The 20,993-nt window shown below is 41.6% G+C and overlaps 1 protein-coding gene across 2 annotated transcripts in view; it reads right to left on the reverse strand.

Annotated features, from left to right (window-relative positions):
* The window catches only part of MAP2K1 (mitogen-activated protein kinase kinase 1), a 74,071-nt gene that overhangs the window by 46,484 nt on the left and 6,594 nt on the right, over positions 1 to 20,993 (reverse strand). Inside the window, exon 1 of one of the 2 annotated variants that reach the window (XM_040225813.1) lies at positions 16,679 to 17,119. The exons of the other annotated variant lie outside the window; for it this stretch is intronic. Within the exon in view, the coding sequence (XP_040081747.1) occupies positions 16,679 to 16,716 (38 nt within the window). The 5' untranslated portion in view covers positions 16,717 to 17,119. Of the gene's footprint in view, positions 1 to 16,678; positions 17,120 to 20,993 lie in introns of those variants that run through there. 2 annotated transcript variants of the gene reach the window in all.

Genomic DNA, 20,993 nt, shown 5'->3' on the forward strand with positions numbered 1-20,993 from the left:
GGGCCTGCTCCTGAGCTCTGGTATAGGCAGAAGCAGGCCTGAGCAGCACACAGGGATGGAGCTGGAGAGATGGGTTATATTGCAGAATAAAATGGGAGAGACTTCTATGGGGAGCGGCTGTGAAGCGGCAAAAGGGGAAGAAAAGGATGCACCAAGGCAGAGTGGCCGAGGCCGTTTAAACCTCAGACCACCAAAGTTTATGTTGTCTTTACTGCTACAATACATTCTCCCCGCCCCAGGCCTTCAGTCTACTCTGCCATGGACACAAACAGCCCTGTGTATATTTTGTTCTTACTGTTGTTTGATGGAAACCAAAGAAAGAGGGCCAAATTCCAAGGTGGTTCAACACAGAGCAAAAAGAAGAGGAAAAACCATAGAAAGGGAAATGTGAGTCCCAAAGAAACAGAAGTGACCTCGAGAATCTAAAGCTCCAGGACTGCCCCACTCTAGAGGAGGGCAGGGTGTCAGGAATGGGAGTAGATACCTAGGTTACAGCTGTGCTGTCTACAGCCGTGAAAATGCAACACAGACTCATTATGGAGCATCCATGGTGTGACAGGCGCTACCTATGCTAGAGGTTAGGGAGGTACAGATGTGGAAGACAATGTCCTGCCCTCTCCAGAGTGGGTGTGGGGGTGTGGGTGTGGGTGTGTGGGTGGGTGGGTGGGAGGGAGTGTGTGGGTGTGGGTGTAAGACAATGTCCTGCCCCACCAGGCTGTGTGTGTGTGCTGTGGAACACAATGTCCTGCCCTCTCCAGGGGGTGGGTGGGTGGGTGTGTGTGTGTGTAGACAGGGAGACAGAGATATAGAGATGGCAGAGAGAGACAGATATCACAGTGCAAGCCAAACACTGGGAAGGGTACTAACAAGCACAGCAACGACTGCAGGGTAAAGGAGACCATAATGCTGAAACAGGTGGGCACAGTAGGGCATGGGAACAGAAAAAAAGACAACTCCATCAAAGACGAGGAAGGGAAAGCAAAAGTCAGAAAGTGTAATGCCCCCTGAAGACAGAACTGAAGGATATCAGTTTCTGCAGCAGAGGGAAAAGCACTTCATGGAGGCTCGGGCACCAGCGTGAACAAAAGAGCGCTGAAAGTTACAAGCCGTCCCAAGTGATCAGAGAGCAGGTGCACCCAGGAGAGAGCCCAGACGAGGCTGGAGGCTGAGCTGGGGCGAGACTGTGAGGCACACAGCACATCACGCTAAGGGACTGGGTTTGGGAGGAAATGGGGAGATGCCGGCCAAAGGCTGAAGACTTGCGGTTAGAGGACGAACAGGTTCTGCATATCTAATGCACAGTAAAGTGATTCTAGTCAACAATACTATATTATATATTTCAAAGTTGCTAAGAGACTAGGTCTTAAATGTTCTCACCACACATACACACAAAGAAATGACAATTATGTGACGTGACAGAGGCGTTCACTAACGCTATGGTGGTAATCATACTGCAGTATATAACGTATCAAATCCATACAATGCATGCCTTCAACTTAACGCAATGTTATAAGTCAATTATATCTCGACAAAACATAAAAACTCTCAAGTCAAAAAATTTTTAAGAAGTGGCCCTAACACACCAGCCTAAAATGCCTGAGGATGTTGTTTATGGTTTAGCAATAAACTGCAGCCCAGCATCTTAGTTTCTAAAAATGCCATCAGAATACTTGTTTTACTATTTAAACATTTAAAATACATTCAAGATATCACAGTTTAACCAGAATGCAATTTAAGTGTGCAACTTTTGGGGTCAAATTCACCAATAATCCGCTCATGCAAAGCAGACATTTAGAGAAGTAAAGAATTCTAGTTTGATGAAACGATCGACAAGGGGTTAATATATAAAATATACAAACATCTCATATGACTCAACATCAAAAAAACAAACAACCCAATCAAAAAACGGGCAAAAGACCTAAGCAGACATTTCCTGAAAGAAGACACAGAAATAGCTAAAAGGCACATGAAGAGACGCTCAGTGTCGCTGATAGTTGAAGAAATACAGATCAAAACCACAATGAGACATCACCTCACGCTGGTCGGAACAGCTACGCACAGAAGTCTATAAATAATAAACGCTGGAGAGGCTGTGGAGAAAAGGGAACCCTACTGCACCACTGCTGGGAACAGGAACCGAGGCAGCCACTGTGGAAAACAGTATGGAGGTGCCTTAAAAACAAAAAATAAAGCTACCTTATGAGGCAGCAATTCCACTTCTGGGTATACATCTGGGAAAAAGAAAACTCTAATTTGAAAACATACATGCACTTCAATGTTCACAGCAGCACTATTCATAATAGCCAAGACAAGGAAGCAACCCCAGCGCCCACCAACAGGCGACTGGCTTAATTAAGAACATGTGGTGCCCGTATACAGTGGAAGATTACTCAGCCACAGAACGGAATGAAACGCGGCTGCGTGCAGCAACACGGATGGTCCTAGAGAATATCATGCTTAGCGGAACAGATCAGACCAGAGGAAGACAAATATCATATGACATCACTTATATGTGGAATCTAAAAAATTATACAAATGAATCTAATACAAAACAGAAATTGATTCACAGATATAGAGCAAGGGGGACAAATTAGGAGAGACGAACAGAAATACATAAAATAGAAAAGCAACAGGACTTACTACCTATAGCACAGGAAATTATACCCAATATCTTGTAAAAACTTATGATGGAATATAATTGTCAAAAAACCAAATCACCGCACTGTATACTTGAAACTAACACAATATTGTAAGTCAACTATACATCAACCTAAAAGAAATTTTAGTTTGCAATCATAACAGAAATAGAGTCAAGAACTGCACAACTCAGAAGATACTGGTTTCCTTGAGAGGATGTAGAAACCTGAAGTCTAAAAACCACTGAGTTCAACTTTCCAACTCCTTGGAAGCCCACTGGGGAATTCTCTTTTAGATAATTAACTCTTGTTATCTGTTTCAAAGACTGGCTCAAAGAAGCCTTTGATAGTACAGTCAAATTGAGTCCATCTTGCATACCAGCTCATTTTAAGGACAGAAGCGTTTCTCTCCTGTTAAACCGCAGTCCTGCAGCCAATTCCTAAACCCAACACTGACTCATATTATTGCTATCTATGCAATACATTAATAAATGAGAGTTGCTTTTCCAGCTATGCTTGAAGTTCACCAAATTCAGTTTGGCTATCTCATTTCATATATACATTACTGAATCCCTGAGGGCTTTTTTATTTGCAGAATTGCACCCTCTGTCAATAATTTACCTCCAATGTATAACCACAGTCTTAACAAAAGACACCAAGATTGTGGAAATAACCCTGAACTTGAAATCAAGAGGTCTAGAGCCTCCATCAACTCTGCTGGTAACTGATCATCTAACCTTGAATAAGCACTCTCACATGCATTAAATGGAAACATACTCTTGTCCTGTGTTACAAAAGACTGTTATGAACACAGTGAGAATGTGTTCTGAGACAAACAGCTGGCCACATTAACGAGATGCTTTTCTAAAATAAACAAAATTACGTTTCCTCTAACTTATTCTTGGTTACAAAAAAAGTGTGATTGTGGATGACACCTCACATTAATTGTGAATCCTCAAAGAGCATTAAAGAATACATGAATGACCAAAATTAGAAACAAAATCTACTAAGACAGTACTCCACGGCACATGCAGTCAGTTCAGTCGCTAGTCGTGTCCGACTCTTTGCAACCCCATGGACTGCAGCACTCCAGGCCTCCCTGTCCTTCACCATCTCCCGGAGCTTGCTCAAACTCATGTCCATCAAGACAGTGATCCCATCCAACCATCTCATCCTCTGTTGTCCCCTTCTCCTCCTGCCTTCAATCTTTCCCAGCATCAGGGTCTTTTCTAATGAATCAGTTCTCCACATCAAGTGGCCAAAGTATTGGGAGTTTCAGCTTCAGCATCAGTCCTTCCGATGAATATTCAGGACCGATCTGCTTTAGGATTGACTGGTTTGATCTCCTTGCAGTCCAAGGGACTCTCAAGAGTCCTCTCCAACACCACAGTTCAAAAGCATCAATTCTTCGGTACTCAGCTTTCTTTATGGTCCAACTTTCACAACCAATACATGACCACTGGAAAAACCATAGCTTTGACTAGACAGACCTTTTTTGGCAAAGTAATGTCTCTGCTTTTGAATATGCTGTCTAGGTTTGTCATAGCTTTTCTCCCAAGGAACAAACATCTTTTAATTTCATGGCTGCAGTCACCATCTGCAGTGATTTCAGAGCCCAAGAAAATAAAGTCTGTCACTATTTTCATTGCTTCCCCATCTATTTGCCATTTAGTGATGGGACCTGATGCCATGATCTTAGTTTTCTGAATGTTGAGCTTTAAGCCAGCTTTTTCACTCTCCTCTTTCATGTTTATCAAGAGGCTCTTTAGCTCCTCTTTGCTTTCTGCCATAAGGGTGGTGTCACCTGCATATCTGAGGTTACTGATATTTCTCCCAACAATCTTGATTCCAGCTTGTGCTTCATCCAGCCTGGAATTTCATATGATGTACTCTGCATATATGTTAAATAAGCAGGGAGACATTATACAACCTTGATGTACTCCCTTCCCAATTTGGAACCAGTCTATTGTTCCATGTCTGGTTCTAACTGTTCCTTCTTGACCTGCATACAGATTTCTCAGGAGGCAGGTAAGGTGGTCTGGTTTTCCCATCTCTTTAAGAATTTTCCACAGTTTGTCGTGATCCACACAGTCAAAGGCTTTGGCATAGTCAATAAAGCAGAAGTAGATGTTTTTCTGGAACTCTGTTGCTTTCTCGATTATCCAACAGATATTTGATCTCTGGTTCCTCTGCCTTTTCTAAAACCAGCTTGAACATCTGGAAGTTCTTGGTTCATGTACTGTTGAAGCCTCCCTTGGAGAATTTTGAGAATGAATGACCAAGATTACAAAACAAAATCTACCAAGACAGTACTCCACTGCACATTAAACTTGAGTTATTAGATGTAGAGAAAAACAAGACAGCAAAACCAGCCTTACGAAGCATTCTTTGGACCTTGGTCGCTTTGGGTTAAAATTCTGCAGTTTCTGCCTGGCATTCAAAAGAAAAGCATGCTCTTACTGCAGCAGATAAAAAAGATTTGTCCACCAGGTTCTTCCTCTTCACTTCTCCCCACCCACTTCCTTTTCTTCCAAAGGAGAAAGGCTCTCATTTACTCACTGGTTTGCCACATCCTGCCTCAGAAGCTACTTCCTAGGAGCTGCCTGGGCTATTCTGAGAGGAGTTTTAACTCCTCAGGCCCTAAGATATTTATGGCATCCCTGCCCACTATCTATCATTTACAGTCTAGTAACTAGACTCTACTTGATCAGATAATTAATATTCCCAACTTTTCTTCATACTGGTTTGGACTAAGCACTTTACCTACCACAGAGTCAGGCAGGGGCCATATCTCTTGGCCCTATCTGGGGTTCCAACTAGCCCAGCTTTGTTTAATAGTAAAAAAAGAACACAGTAGAAATGATTCAAGCATTAAGTATCAAGAAACTCAATGCACATAACAGTGCATTTGGTATCAGAGAAAACCCACTGGAGCCAACCTCCTGTCCCACATGACCTTGGTAAGCTAGCACTGACATTCATGCACACATTTCATGTTTAGAGACTGCCTACTATACGTTGGACCTGGGCTAAAATGGGGCATCAAGACTGAAGTCCTGATCTCCAGAAGCTCACAGGGCAGGCAGTGAAACACAACACGTGCGTGTGAAGATCACCACACACCTCACTGCCCTGCCCCAAGAGGTCTGTCTCCTGAGTAGTTCATGGACAGTTCCACTGGAGCTTTTCCGAGGAAGACCACGCAAAGGTTCACGGTCAAGATAATTTCTGACATCAAGCTTCCAGGAGAGGTAGGCTCCCAAACACTGGCAACAAACTTGGATGAGAGAGGTTAAGCAACGAGCCCAATCGACACAGGGGTGCAGGAGTGGAGCCAGGACTGCAAACTCAGCTGTTACACCACCAAACAAGAGCACCCACTAGGAGTCAGAGCAGAGTTTGTATCTGTTGGGGGAGCTAGTCATGGTGTTGAAAGAGGAGCAGGGCATCATTAGCTCCTTTTTCCCCCTTAATTAAAGAGACTTGAGCTCCTCTTAGTAAAGAAAGAACAGAAAAATATAGACATATTTTTAATTAAGAAATGAATAAACACTGACCACCTACTACCTGTGAAACCTATGCAGCGAACTATCATTTGTTGTTACAGTGGGACTTCCTGCTACACACATCACCCAGTGCAGTTCGACGGGCCCCTTCGGCTGGCCAGGCATGGGTGTCCCTCCCAACAGTTCCCACTCAGACAAGGAACAGGCCCACCCCTAACGAGGGAGGACCAGAGACCAGTGGACAACATACTAACTGCTGAGCTCCCAAGCATCCTCAAGTCCCCTAGCAGGAGAACGTAGAACATGGAAGCTTCTACCACAAATGAAAAGCATTTTTTTTTTACATGCCAGATTTGCACCTACTTTACATTTCACTAATCTTTAGCAGTCTAAACACCTGACCTGGATTCTGTATCTGTCTGCCATATTTGAAACATCAAAGCTGGATGACTTCTAGAGCCAAAGAGCCAAATTAACAATAGTTTTTTCACATTTCACTAATCTTTAGCAGTCTAAACACCTGACCTGGATTCTGTATCTGTCTGCCATATTTGAAACATCAAAGTTGGTTGACTTCTAGAGCCAAAGAGCCAAATTAACAATAGTTTTTTCTCTCCCTCCACATATACTTCCCTCTTTTTCTTTTTTCCCAGAAAGTTGAATCCTATTAGTCAAAGCCACTCAGGGTTACCTTTAGACTGCAGCTTACTCTACAGAAATCTGTCAAGACTTCAGCAGCCGTTATCAAAGAAATGTGAAGAGCGACTGTGAGGGTTCACAGGAAATGAACTCACTCTGCACTGGGGGGCCTTTAACAACGAGCAACTGGTCATTTTCCCTCATTTTAAACTGAACATATAGACTCTGACCTACTTGTAAGACAGATCGAAGGGCAGGCATTGGGACAGGGCAGAACCCAGCCCCACTCTAAAGAGCAGAGGCCTTCGATCTCGATTCAGGTCTTCACCAGCTGACCCACACCAAGTACGCTTCCTAGCCTCTCTGGACCTCAGTCTGTTCATGATACATCAGGAGACTGAATTCTCAAAATCTTTTCCACATCTAATATATAAGGACAGACAGGTGGCTGTGCTTGGAGGAGAAGGAATGAGACGTGCTAGTGGTGAAAAGGATGATTAATATAACATGATGCTATCCTGGGTCCAGAAATAGCCTGGCTTAGTGCTGCCTTCACCTTATCAGCCTAGATTTATTAGGGGGTGGGAGGGCTGGTAGGTGGGAATCACAGTCACCTACAGTGAAATTAAACCCTTTTCCCAAATTCTGCTGAAGTTATGATTTATCCAGAATGTTAGAGAACTTACCAACAGTATGAAACCATGTTACTGAAATTATATTACTGCACAAACTTAACTTTTCCCCAAATGCGATCTGCAGAGAGGATGCAAAGCTGACAATCCTATGTCTGTGGCCATCTGTCCTAGCCCAGTCCCTGGAGAGGCGTGGGGGGAGAGTGTGAAAAGCCACAGGTGCCACCAATGTCACATATCCATCAAAGAGCCCAGCATTTGCTGGGGATAAGTGTTCAGCTCAGCATGCAAAAGAGGCTTGCCAATCCATCCAGCCCCAAACACTCCCTGCGCCTTCCTCTGTGCCAGGCATGCGACTCAGGACCACCACAGAATGCCACTGCCAGTTTCTTCACTGGGCTCTGTAGTGACTAAAAAGGCACTTAGCTGCCTGCGAGACTCACAAATGGCCCTTAACCAGGACCAGTTTCCTCATCTACCTGGTAGAGATAACACACACTGCACCTGCCTCATGTGGTTGAATGAAGAAATAAACAGATGTAAAAACAATAAGGAGCACACAGAGCCTTGCAGAACAAATGCTATGATTACCACCAACACTGCGACCCTCTTGCACCAAGATATTATGAACTGAAAATAGTCAATCACGAATTTGGGTCAAAGTCAGACTTCACAAGGATTAGCCAAGTCTTGACCTTGGGAAAGGAGTGTCTTCTGCCCTCTGCTATCTCAAGGCTTAAGTCATTCAACAGAACTGTACCAAACTAGATGCTAGGAAACAGGATGTGCACTGGAAATAATGATGAATAAGATCCAGTTCCAGACTTCAAGTCCAGTCCAACTGGACAGAGTTACCCAAACAACTGACATGTGATGGGATATGTAGTGCATGCTTTGGATGATGACCACTACCTGGAGTGGGTGGAAGACAAGTCTGTGATGGATTTACGGAAGAGCTAACCTATAAATTGAGCAAGATTAGGATGTCAAGCCTTCCTCAGTGATCAATGCAAAGAAACAGAGGAAAACAATAGAATGGGAAAGACTAGAGATCTCTTCAAGAAAATTAGAGATACAAAGAGAACATTTCATGCAAAGATGAGCTCAATAAAGGACAGAAACGGTATGGACCTAACAGAAGCAGAAGATATTGTGGCAAGAATACATGGAAGAACTATACAAAAAAGATCTTCATGACTCAGATAACCATGATGGTGTGATCACTTACCTAGAGCCAGACATCCTGGAGTGCAAAGTCAAGTGGGCCTTAGGAAGCATCACTACGAACAAAGCTAGTGTAAATGATGGAATTCCAGGTGAGCTATTTCAAATCCTGAAAGATGATGCTGTGAAAGTGCTGCACTCAATATGCCAGCAAGTTTAGAAAACTCAGCAGTGACCACAGGACTGGAAAAGGCCAGTTTTCATTCCAGTCCCAAAGAAAAGGAGTTCCAAACAATGTTCAAACTACCGCACAACTGCACGCATCTCACATGCTAGTAAAGTAATGCTCAAAATTCTCCAAGCTAGGCTTCAAGTGTACGTGAACTGAGAATTGCCAGATGCTCAAGCTGGATTTAGAAAAGGCAGAGGAACCAGAGATCAAATTGCCAACATCCGTTAGATCACAGAAAAAACAAGAGAGTTCCAGAATAACATCTACTTCTGCTTCACTGACTACACTAAAGTCTTTGACTATGTGGATCACAACAAACTGTGGAAAATTCTTCAAGAGATGGCAATACCAGACCACCTGACCTGCCTCCTGAGAAACCTGTATGCAGGTCAGGAAGCAATAGTTAGAACTGGACATGGAACAACAGACTTCCAAATTGGAAAGGAGTACGTCAAGGCTGTATATTGTTACCCTGCTAATTTAACTTACATGCAGAGTACACCATGCAAAACGCCGGGCTGGATGAAGCACAAGCTGGAATCAAGATTGTTGGGAGAAATATCAATAGCCTCAGATATGCAGATGACACCATCCTTATGGCAGAAAGCAAAGAGAAACTAAAGAGCCTTTTGATGAAAGTGAAAGAGGAGAGTCAAAAAGCTGGCTTAAAACTCAATATTCAAAAAACTAAGATCATGGTATCAGGTCCCATCACTTCATGGCAGATAGGGAAACAGTGACAGACTTTATTTTCTTGGGCTCTGAAATCATTGCAGATGGTGACTGCAGCCACAAAATTAAAAGACGCTTGCTCCTTTGAAGAAAAGCTATGACAAACCTAGACAGCATATTAAAAAGCAGAGACATCACTTTGCCAACAAAGGTCCATATAGTCAAAGCTATGGTTTTTTCCAATAGTCATGTATGGATGTGAGAGTTGGACCATAAAGAAAGCTGAGTACCGAAGAATTGATGCTTTCGTTCTGTGATGTTGGAGAGGCCTCTTGAGCGTCCCTTGGACTGCAAGGAGATCCAACCAGTCAATCCCAAAGGAAATCAGTCCTGAATATTCATTGGAAGGACTGATGCTGAAACTCCAATCCTTTGGCCACCTGATACAAAAAGCTGACTCGTTAGAAAAGACCCTGATGCTGGGAAAGATTGAAGGCAAGATGAGAAGGGGACGACAGAGGATAACTAGGTTGGATGACATCACCAACTTGATGGGCATGAATTTGAGCAGGCTCTGGGAGATGGTGAAGGACAGGGTGGCCTGGAATGCTGCAGTCCATGGGATTCACAAAGAGTCGGACACGACTGAGAGACTTAACGACCACAAGGATTTCAACATGTACTGAAGGTGGAGAAGGGAATCCCAATAGAAGACATAATATGAGCAGAGGCCAGGGCCCATTGAGGAAGACCTCTGGAAGAAACACGAAGGAGAAGCTGAACCCAAGACCTACCTGGAACTGACCCTCAACATCTGGTTTGAGCCACAGGAAGAAAGGGAAGCCATACCTTCCCTGTATGACAGTGACTACCCCTCCCTATTCCTACACAAACGTGCACACATACACACACACCCTCCCCAGGAAATCCTCTTTAAACTCTTGGAGATGAAAGCTGAGCTTCCTGGGTGGTGCCTGCCAGGCAGATGGCCGCCTCGAGACGCTGGGAGGAGTCTATATTAGGATGTACTGTGGCAGTTGTTTCCCAGGCACCTTTTGCAGCCTCCTGTTTCACTGAAAATAATTCTTTTCCTTCCTGCACATCCCCAGATATTGCAAGCATGCCCGGTGTTGTCTCTATTCTAAGTCTGTGTGGATAAAGAACAGCTGAAGAGTCTCATCATTGGAAGTTCTTTGGGAGGTGAGAATTTTCTCTCCTTCTCACCTGATAGAAAATAAGGCACCCTGGGACAGGAATCTAGTCCTGGTCCTTTTCATGAGTCCAGTTAATCATCAAAGAGCAGTTTACACACACCAAGTATCTATGAATCCTTTCTGCTGGGTAGGGATTACTGTGCCCATTTTACAGATGTGGAGACACACTCAAGGATATGAAAAAACTTGCACAAGATCACTGAAAATAGAGGCAGAGTCAAGATTCAAACTCAACTGTGCTGGTTCCAAGGCCTCTCCCCTGAGCCTCACTGTCTCCAGGCTATGTTCACTCAGAAGTCACACTCGTAATTCAAAGCAAAACCTGCTGTGTGACAAGGTCAACTTCTATTAAGGTTTTCTTCTAGTCCTAGATTCTTTATCTACCCCAAAATTAGGACTGCAACAAAGATCTCCAAGATTCTTTTCAACAATAAAATTTAACCTACTTATGATCTACTTAGAACTTGAAAATGGGCCCAGGGGTGACCTATATGGTCATGTGGAGCTCATTACCTAAACCCTGAAAGGTAAGAAGGCATTACCACCAACCACACCTTGCAGGAAAGCAGGCACAGAATGGTCATGTGGCCAGTTAATAGTTATAGAAAAGGAATTCAGATCTCACACTTTTGCTCTACACAAGGTACTATTATTCAAAAGTACTGCAGCCTGAAAATTCTGAAGACTTTCAAATCTCTCCGAAAAGGGGGTTGGTCTCTAGATTCAAATGAAACACCTGGGATGGGGGAGCAGAAACATTTGTTCAAAAATCTGATCAGGAAGCTGCGTTCTTCACTGCAGTAACACCAAAGACAAGTACCACTCAGAGGTGAATGTCTTCCTAAGACCATCCTGCTTTTGGGTCTATTGCCTCCAAAACTCTTATAATCCCATCCCCAACTTTCTAGAAATTAGACCCTACTCTAAACAACACAGTTAAGACCTCTGGATGCTCTGCATCCTCCGCCCTCCCCCCGCCCCGCCAATCCCCTGCTCTCAGACAGAAAGACCAGATGTCAGAGCCCCCCAAGATTCCTGCCTCCTGTCTCCACCGCCTTTCAGGTGCTCTCTTGCCCTGCCTCTGTGCTCTCAGGGAAGACGGGCACTCTCCAAGACACCTTGCTATCAGTCAAGTCTGCTTTCTTTGCTGTTTTTTTTTTAATTTTGGCTGTTCTGGGTCGTCTCTGCTGTAGGGGCTTTCCTCTAGCTGTGGTGAGCAGGGGCTACTCTTCATGTCCTTTGTGGGTTTCCCACTGTGGCGGCTCCTCTTGTTGGGGAGCACAGGCTTCAGCAGTTGTGGCGCGAAGGCTCTGTCGTCATGGCTCCCAGGCTCTGGAGCACGGGCTCCATACTGTAGTGCGCAGGCTTAGCTGTTCCACAGCACGTGGGATCCTCCCAGGCCAGGGATCGACCTGGTACCTCCTGCACTGGCGGCAGATTCTCTACCACTGAGTCACCACAGAAGCACCTCAAATTTGCTTTTGATCTCTCTGAGCATACTCATTTATGTGATTTTAACATTTCCTTTGGAAAAAGCCCCAAACTTTAATTTCTCTGTTTCTGAAAGACAATTTTCTAAGCTATGAGTCTGTTAAACTGAAATCAAACATCACATTTAGGCTTCGTAAAAATACTACCCCAGTACAACGCCTTGGTTTTTCTCACAGGTTCATCCCCCAAGCACACACACACACTTTAGACTGTCATTTGAACACTGGAGTATATAATTTAAACGTCTTTAATAGCATCTACTAAAAGAACATTTGCACGTGATTCTTCACTTTATTTCAAAGCTATGCTCCAAACTGAAGCTTTTATTGCATTTAGGACTAAATAGATATATATATATGGATGGCAAATACTGACAATAAAAATCATAAAATTTAAAACACATTCAACACTGATCTTTTCCAATTTTCAGCAAACCTTTTTGTCCATCTCTCAGCCCAGTACCTGATACATATTAGGTATACTAAATATCACTTAAATGAATGTTAATACATCTTAATCTTCTAAACACACAAGTTAGAAATCTATTGTTGTAATTCTGGGCATAATCTAAATCTACTTGACCCTAACACAAATGCCATTGGAATAAACAGCAAATAACAAGCAGCTGCTGGCATTCAAAGTATATATACCTCTGTCATTTGAACTGTTTTGAAGTTGGCCTTATTTGGAAGACAAATGGTTGGCAGCTGCAAGTTCAATTACGAAGTGCTTAGTAGGAAAGCAGAGAAAGAACCAGAAGGAATCAAAGTGCTATTTCATACATTTAGCATGGAATTCCTTTCCAAAAAACATCTTTCATTTCCCTGGGGGAAATTAACCACGAAATGTTCTTTGAACTCGTGAAAACTCAGGACTGTACTTTGGGAGGAAGAATCTAGTTTGAAGCCCAGGCAAAGCTGAGAGAGTAGGAGTCACTGCTTTTGCACATCTCTATTCTGCTAATTTTTTTTTAAGGAAGCGGGTGGAACATAGGAAAAGCTACCAAGCAACCAGCCCAACGGCCTGGAGACACTGAACAAATTAGTTCCTTTGTCCTTCATTTTCTCCTTTGCAAAATAAAGGGGCAAAAATAAATAAGAGTTAAATTGGATAACCGCTGGATACTAACAGATTCTCTGCAATGATGAAAATGTAATCTGTGCTGCCCAGTACAGTAACCACTAGCCACATGTGGCTACTGAGTCCTCCGTGTGGCTAGTATAAATTAGGAACCAATTCTTAACTTTAATTTTAATTCATTAACATTTAAATAGTTACATATGGCTAGTGGATACAGTTCTGGCAAGAGTAGCTCGAAGATGACCTCTAGTATTTTATGCGATCTTTGGAGGGCTATGTGGGAAGAGCTTGAGTGTTAGAGCAAGACAGACCTGGGTTCCAAACTTAGCTCCACCATTTACTATTAGGCAAACATGCAAATTCCTGAACCTCATTTTCCTTATCTGTGTAACAATATTATGACCCTTCTTGCCAAATTTTAGTGCAAGTTTAAGATAATGGATGAAACAGATCAGCAAGTTCCTCCCTCAGTGGTAGTTTTTTTTCAGTTACGATGTCCTTCAGGGATAAAGTTTTATGTCTTTTGCCTTTATCCTATCTTTTGCCTTTCCTAATCTAGGACCCATACTTGATTGCTCCGTACCTGGGCCCTACAGATGCAGCTCTTGTTTTTCAAGAAAGCCACTTGCTCAGGAATTGTTACAGATCTTCAGCAAGGGGTGAGCCTCCAGTAACCCAAGTCTTCTGTGTCTCCGGAACCGCTAATTTCCGCTTATCCTGTGTCCCCTCCACCTCGCATGCCACCTCACATTTCAGGAATTCACAAAACCCTTCCCCCTGATTGCCTATCAAGCTGAAACTTTGTTCAGTGCAACCAAAACACCTGTTGGTGGTTTTTTGGTACTTTCCTCGCTAACTCTCCCCTTGACTTCCCCTAATAAATATTTTATAACTACTTTTTTATTTGTAAATGCTTCAGGACTGCCTTTTTACAAGCTGCATGTATGGCTAACCCTGCACTAATTTAGTAAACAAAATAAAATAAGGCAAAAAGACGACTATGTTTTGGAAGTGTTCCAGTAAAATAATATAAGTGTTGCACTCTCTATCTAATATAATGTGTTATGAGCCTTGTCCAACATTCTGCTGGTCCTTCTTTTGGTGAACAGAACTCTTATGTGGCTCCAATGTCCAAGTTTTATCAGTGGACACAAAGGGATGCCTACGATAAGCAGGATGTATTTTCTACTGTTAATAATTACTGGAATGGTAAACTACCCTCCTCTTGTTTTTCTAGCATTCCACAGACTCAGAGAAAGGGAAAGAGACAGAGGAGGTGAAATACAGGCTAGCATTTTGGTAGGATTTCAATCTGGATTTGAGTGAGCCATTAGACAAAAGGTTTATAGTTAGCTTAGAAATCCTGCTAACTTCTGAGGCCTCCCCAACAAGGACATCCTTGAAGGATTATTTACTGAAGGAAGATATGAAATCAAATAGGGCAAATAATTTCAACTCGGAACTCTCAAATGTGGTGAGGGTCTAATCTAATTAAAAAAAAATAATAACCTGGAAATTTAAGTTCTAACTCAATAAAGAAACGTAATGAACCTGGATCCAGTCAACATGTCAGTACAAAATTGTGATTGATTAGTCATGTCTTCTCCTTACAACTCCCCAAGTTTCAAGATTTAACCAGAATCTGGAACCTATGCAGATCATTCACTCAACTCAGTTGTTCTCCTTTGTCTGAAAAGTAAATGTGCTTAAGAGCATCTGAAATTCTGAACCTTTCTTGGGTAACAGTGTGAACTCAAAATAGGTCAATTCTAGAAAGGCATTCATTTCACAGGACTTCTGTCTGTGGTTATTCTGAAAACCACTGCTTTAAAAACTGACATTATGAAGCTTAAAAATAGGCCCTCCTACTAAGGATCCTGAACAAAAATAAAATATCCTTTCCTCCCTCCATTTCCTCACTCCCTTTTTCCTCAAACACCTTAGTTGAGTGGTGATATAGAGAGATATCCTTTTCCAGAGTTTCAGATTATTACCTGAAAAGAGGTTTATAAAAATTTTTTAAGAAGACTGGGTAAAATTACCAAAATTCAGTTTGGGGTAAACTTAGAAATTTTTCAGACCAAGTAAGCATACCAAATTAAAATATGTCTGAGTTGGGATAAAATTTCAGGTACCTTCTTTAACTCCAGCTGTGTGAGCTCCCAGCAAGCTCCTTCCCCTCTCCGGGTCTGGTTTCCTTATACTGCAAAAGGAGCACAGGGCTAGGGGATCTGTAAAAACCCTGCCAGCCCTAACAAGCGCTGCTTCTAGAAAGCTGGACAGCTGCTTCCTATTTTCACAACTCTTTGGAAAGAGCAGAAAAGCCCCTAGCCCCGAAGGTTCCTGGGAAGCCTCATTAGTTTCAAATGTTCCCCTGGGACACAGGAACCGCTGTTGAGGGCAAAGCAAGTTGAGATGGCTATAAAATAGAAATGGTGTTGAGAGGGAAAAACTGAGTTACGTTTTGCAGATGACACTAATAAATCTAGAAATACTGATATTCAGTCAGAAGTCACTAGATACAATAAATGAATTTAACAAAGCTTCAGGATATAAACAATTCATAAAAATCAAATCACAGTCAAGATGGAATACACAAATTAGAAAATGTCCAATCACAACAGCATCAAAATGTTAGGTATTTGAAATATTAACTCAGGACACAAGAGGATTATTCAAAAGAAACTATAACACCATAATAGAAAAAGAGGGGGAGACATTATACACCATGACAATTTTGAAAGTTTTCTTTAACCCTACCCAATTTAAGGAAAAAAGAAAAAAAAAGGACTCAAAAGTATGTAAGAGTTAAAAATAAATTTTAGAAATAGATTTTAAAAATACCATAAAGACCACATAAAATAAACCTGAAAATACAAGAGACAAAAATCCTATTTAATAAACTCCATGAAGATATTAGACCTCATTGTGTAGAAAAATTAACATAGACCCATACTTCACCCCAAACACATTAATTCCAGATGGGACCATATAAGGGAGAGAAAAGGCTAGAAGAAAATGAAGCCACATACTCCTGCTAGTTATGAAATAATGCAACATGTATGAATACTAAAGAAAAGTAGGTTGTACCATACAAAAGACATGCTTTGGAAAATAAAGAATATATGTGTTTTTTCCTAAGTAATACAATATAAAAAGGAAACATCACAATGGGGTGATGTAGTAGCCACATAATTTATAAAACTGAAAAAATACGAAGCACACTGACTTACTGCTTCAACAAACCAAAAGACAAGTAATTGTCTACTGGCTAATAAAAGAGACTAACAAATAAAACACAAAGCACATCAAAGCTATTTAGACGTATCTTTAAAAAATGGTCTGAGAAGAGAAAAGCTTGCATGAAACTTTTCAAAGTGTTTGGTTGGTACCACAAAACCTTCCCACCTACCTCTCCAGCTTCATCTCCTGCGACCTGCAGCTATGCATCCCAGCACACTGAACTAGCTGCCGCTCCTCTACACATCCCAAGCTTTCCCACTTATGTGAAGCTGCTCATCCTGAGCTCTCTTCCTGCCAGGCCCCCTCCCTCCCCCCTTTCCCTTGGAAATCCTAGCCATCCTTCAAGACCCAGCTCAAATGTCATCTCCTCTGTGAAGGCCTTCCTAATCTTCCCCACTGGATGTGTTCTTCCTCCTCTCAATGAGCATTAACAGTACTTTCTTTGTACCTTTCTCCTGGAGCACTTTTCTTACTCTACCCATCTGTTTCCTCCTTCTCATGAACTTGCAACCTCTCCATACATGAGACTTTAAGATCCTTGGAGGAAAAAACAATCTTACTCACCTATCTACACCATCCAGCAGAGCAAATTACATTCAAAATGCATTCATTAAATATTAGTTTAGACTGAAAATAATCCCATTTCAAAAATACAGCCTGGCAAACAAAGCAAAGCAGACTGAGAAGGAGCCCTATTAAACTATTTTTTTTAAAAAAATCATTAAATTTCAAAAAAAAAAGAAAAAAAAACCCCAACTTCCTAAAGCTTGAGGAACTAGTTGAAATATACATTGTAAATTGGTTCTGTCTTTTTATGGAACATATTCAGTAATACATAAAAAATGGGTAACATGGTTCATTGCCTCTGATTTGGTGTATGAGTTAATTTAAAAGAACAACACAAATTAGTTCAAAATACTCATAAGAGTATCAGTAAATAATAAAATTTTTATTTTAAATATAATCTAAATAATCAACAAAGCCATCTAAATAATCAACAAAGTGTCATTTGTGAAGCCAGGTCCTATCAAATTCTACTCTTTAGCCAAAAATAAATGACAAGCATGAGAATTATGTCTGTGAGTAAAAATGGGGTAGGAGGGGAGCCCATCAACTGATTACAGTTACCAATATATGTATATAATAGAATAACCAAAAGTTAAACTGGAAAATTTAATGTCTGCAGGTTCTTCCCTTAAAAGGGTACTGATATATTCAATTTTCTTTATTTATTTATTTATTTATTTATTTATTTTTAATTTTTACTTTACAATTCTGTATTGGTTTTGGTACTTGAGCAAGCAAATATTCAAAAGAGTTGGGTTCGGGGGGAAGAAATCACTCTATTTGATTTTTCTTCAACCCCCATGCAACGTCTTCTTATCTGACTCCCTTGCTGACATCAAAGCAGGATACCCCTGGGAGCTTCACCAAGAAATCAGAGGCAGGATCAGCATTTTTAGCAGTAGGCCCTGCACCAGGATTCAGAGAACACCTGCTCTTTTAAAAACAAAAATGCAATTCATTCTGGAAGGTGTTAGTTTTAGCAAACAGGTATGTGAGCCTTCAAACAGCTTTCTTGGGTTTTCAGACAAAAGAGACAGGATACAGGACACAAAGTAAAAACATACTCAAGTGGCAGAAAGAGACTAGGATGATTTTTCAAAACTGGCAGCTTCTAGAAGAGCCTAAGAGAAACAAAACTGAGACTCTAAGCTTTCTTCTCAAATTCACATCATCATCTTCCCAGTCTGGGGGTTCTCCAGGTTTTCTCAATATGTTGGAAAGATTCTCCGTTGCTTGACCTGTGCTTCCTATGGGTGTGGTAGAAACAATTACCAATTGATACCAATGAAAGCTTGCAAGGAAGAGTTTTTTGTTGGTGGTGGTTAGCTTGTTTAAACGTTATTTTGGTTTTGTCCAATTTACCAATAATGATTTACTATACTAAGCGAATGGAGTGATGTGGACCCAGGGGTTCAAAAAGGCATGGTCCCAAGTAATCAAATTAATGGAGAGAAAAAAAGACACAAGGAACATTTAGTGAAAAAGAAAGCATATGACTTCAAAATGATACAGAATTTACTGTGATGTTTATTATACAATATAAGCCAGATGGTACAATGGTAAAGAATTCATCTGCAATGCAGCAGATGCAGGAGACTCAGGTTTGATCCCTGGGTCAGGGAAGACCCCCCTGGAGGAGAAAATAGCAACCCACTTCACTGTTCTTGCCTGGAAAAAACAATCCACGAGGCCTAAAAGAGTAGGACACGACTGAGTGATGAAGCACGCACACAAACACACCGGCCAGAGTACAAAGGGGGAGAGAGGAAACGTGAAAACCAATACAATATTGTAAAGTAAAAAAAATAATAATAAAATATGAAAAAAAGAGAAAATGTGAGTTAATCTTTAAAAGGACATAAGATTTAGGATGAATTTTAATCTCTGGGTACTTTTAAAAAACTTATTATTAATTTTTTCAAACATAAGAAATATGGAAAGAAGGGAACAGTCAAACTCATACACTAACCAACTAAACAACTGTGAACAATTTTGCCCCACTTGCTTTATGTGAGTGTAATTTTTTTTCCTGAACCACTTCAAAGTTTCACTCATCAACTATGAACAACAACAGTCTGCTACATAATCATACCATTATTACATCTAAAAAATTAACCATAATTCTCTATTTAAATTTCCCTAGTTGTTCCAAGAGATCATTGTTACAGCTATTATTTTTGATTCAGTGCCCAACCGAGGCTCACGCATTACATTTGACTGCCAGTCTCCTTAGTCTGTTGTTCTCAAACAGCACCCTCCCTTACTTTTCCCGCATGACACTGACTGTTTAAAGGGACGGGGTCGGTTGTCTTAGAGAATATTCCACATCCTAAATTTGTCTGTTTCCTCCTGGTGTCATTTCACTTGTTTCTCTGTCCCCGTATTTGCTGTAAACAAGAAGTCAGATCTCAAGGCTTGATTAGATGCAGGTTTGGGTAAGACTTCGAAGAACAGGCAGCATATAAAATGTATAAATTAACATGATTTATCAACATTTGCAATTTGGTATTAAGAAAAAAAAGGTAACAGTCAGCTGAGAAGAAACCAAAGCCGGGGCACCTCTAATTACACTTCCCATGTAGACAGCTTCCGACAATCATAAAGTACTTTTATAACGTTATTTTGGATGATGCTCACTTGCCCTCCTTCCCTCACAGGTTTGTTATATTATCATCCTTACTTTACTAATGAGGGAAACTAAGACTCAGTGAAGTTAAATAACATACAAAAAAATTTTTTTTAGTAAATAAATGACCTGCCAAACATCAGCAATATAGAAGTAGCATAACTAAGTCTCAAACTCGGGTCCTAGAATAGCATGGAGTTACTCAGAAAAGGCTACATGGGAGATGAACTCTATTCTAGGTCTTGAAAGATGGGAGCATTCTTTCATTCCAGGCCCTGGAGTAGATGTGGGGGAAACATCAGTACACAAGATGGTCATGGTTCCTTTCCGCATAGTTATAGGTCCTCCCCTCACCTAAAGTGTGGTGGCAAATACAAGACAAAAATAAAATCACACAGGAAAGTGGAGGAGGGCATTCCAGACAAAGGAAACCATGTGAGCAAGACCAGACAGAGGTAAAAAGCAGGGGCAATGGGAGGACAATAAAGGAATCAGCCAGAGAAAAATCAAGCTGGAGATGGGAAGCTCTGCTGAAGTATTCTCTCCCTGTTTTCAAAAGATGCATAAATCAGTGAGAGTAGAATGCTGTCCGGGTTTATGTTCAAACAAGTGCCTTACACATCTCCTTGCCCCAGGCTAAGTCATCTTTATGAACCTTTTGCTCTTTCTGTATCTGCTGCAACAACAGCAGAGACATTCTTCCCAAGGACTCAAGATTCAGCTGGCCCTACTTTTTACCTGAAGCTGTTCTCAAAAGACTGCACCAGTATTAGTTATTGCAGGAACAAACCAGTAGAAGCACCTAAATTCAGACTACAAAGTCAGTTAAAACCACTTCAAAAGCTTCTAGTTATCATAATGTACATCCCAGGTAAGGTTGTAAGTGAAAGACGCTCAGTCGTGTCCAACTCTTTGCGACCCCATGGAATTCTCCAGGCCAGAATACTGGAGAGGGCAGCCTTTCCCTTCTCCAGGGGATCTTCCCAACCACGGATCAAATCCAGGTATCCCGCACTGAAGGCGGATTCTTTATCAGCTGAGCCACAAGGGAAGCCCACACTGGAGTGGGTAGCCATTCCCTTCTCCATGGGATCTTCCCAACCCAGGGATCAAACCCAGATCTCCCGCATTGCAGGTGGATTCTTTACCAGCTGAGCAACAAAGGAAGCCCAAGAATACTGGAGTGGGTAGCCTATCCCTTCTCCAGCGGATCTTCCTGACCCAGGAATCCAACCAGGATTTCCTGCATTGCAGGCGGATTCTTTATCAACTGAGCCATCAGGGAAGTGCC

Source organism: Oryx dammah, unplaced genomic scaffold (assembly GCF_014754425.2).
Source record: "Oryx dammah isolate SB20612 unplaced genomic scaffold, SCBI_Odam_1.1 HiC_scaffold_26, whole genome shotgun sequence".
In the NCBI taxonomy this organism is placed as follows: Eukaryota; Metazoa; Chordata; class Mammalia; order Artiodactyla; family Bovidae; genus Oryx; species Oryx dammah.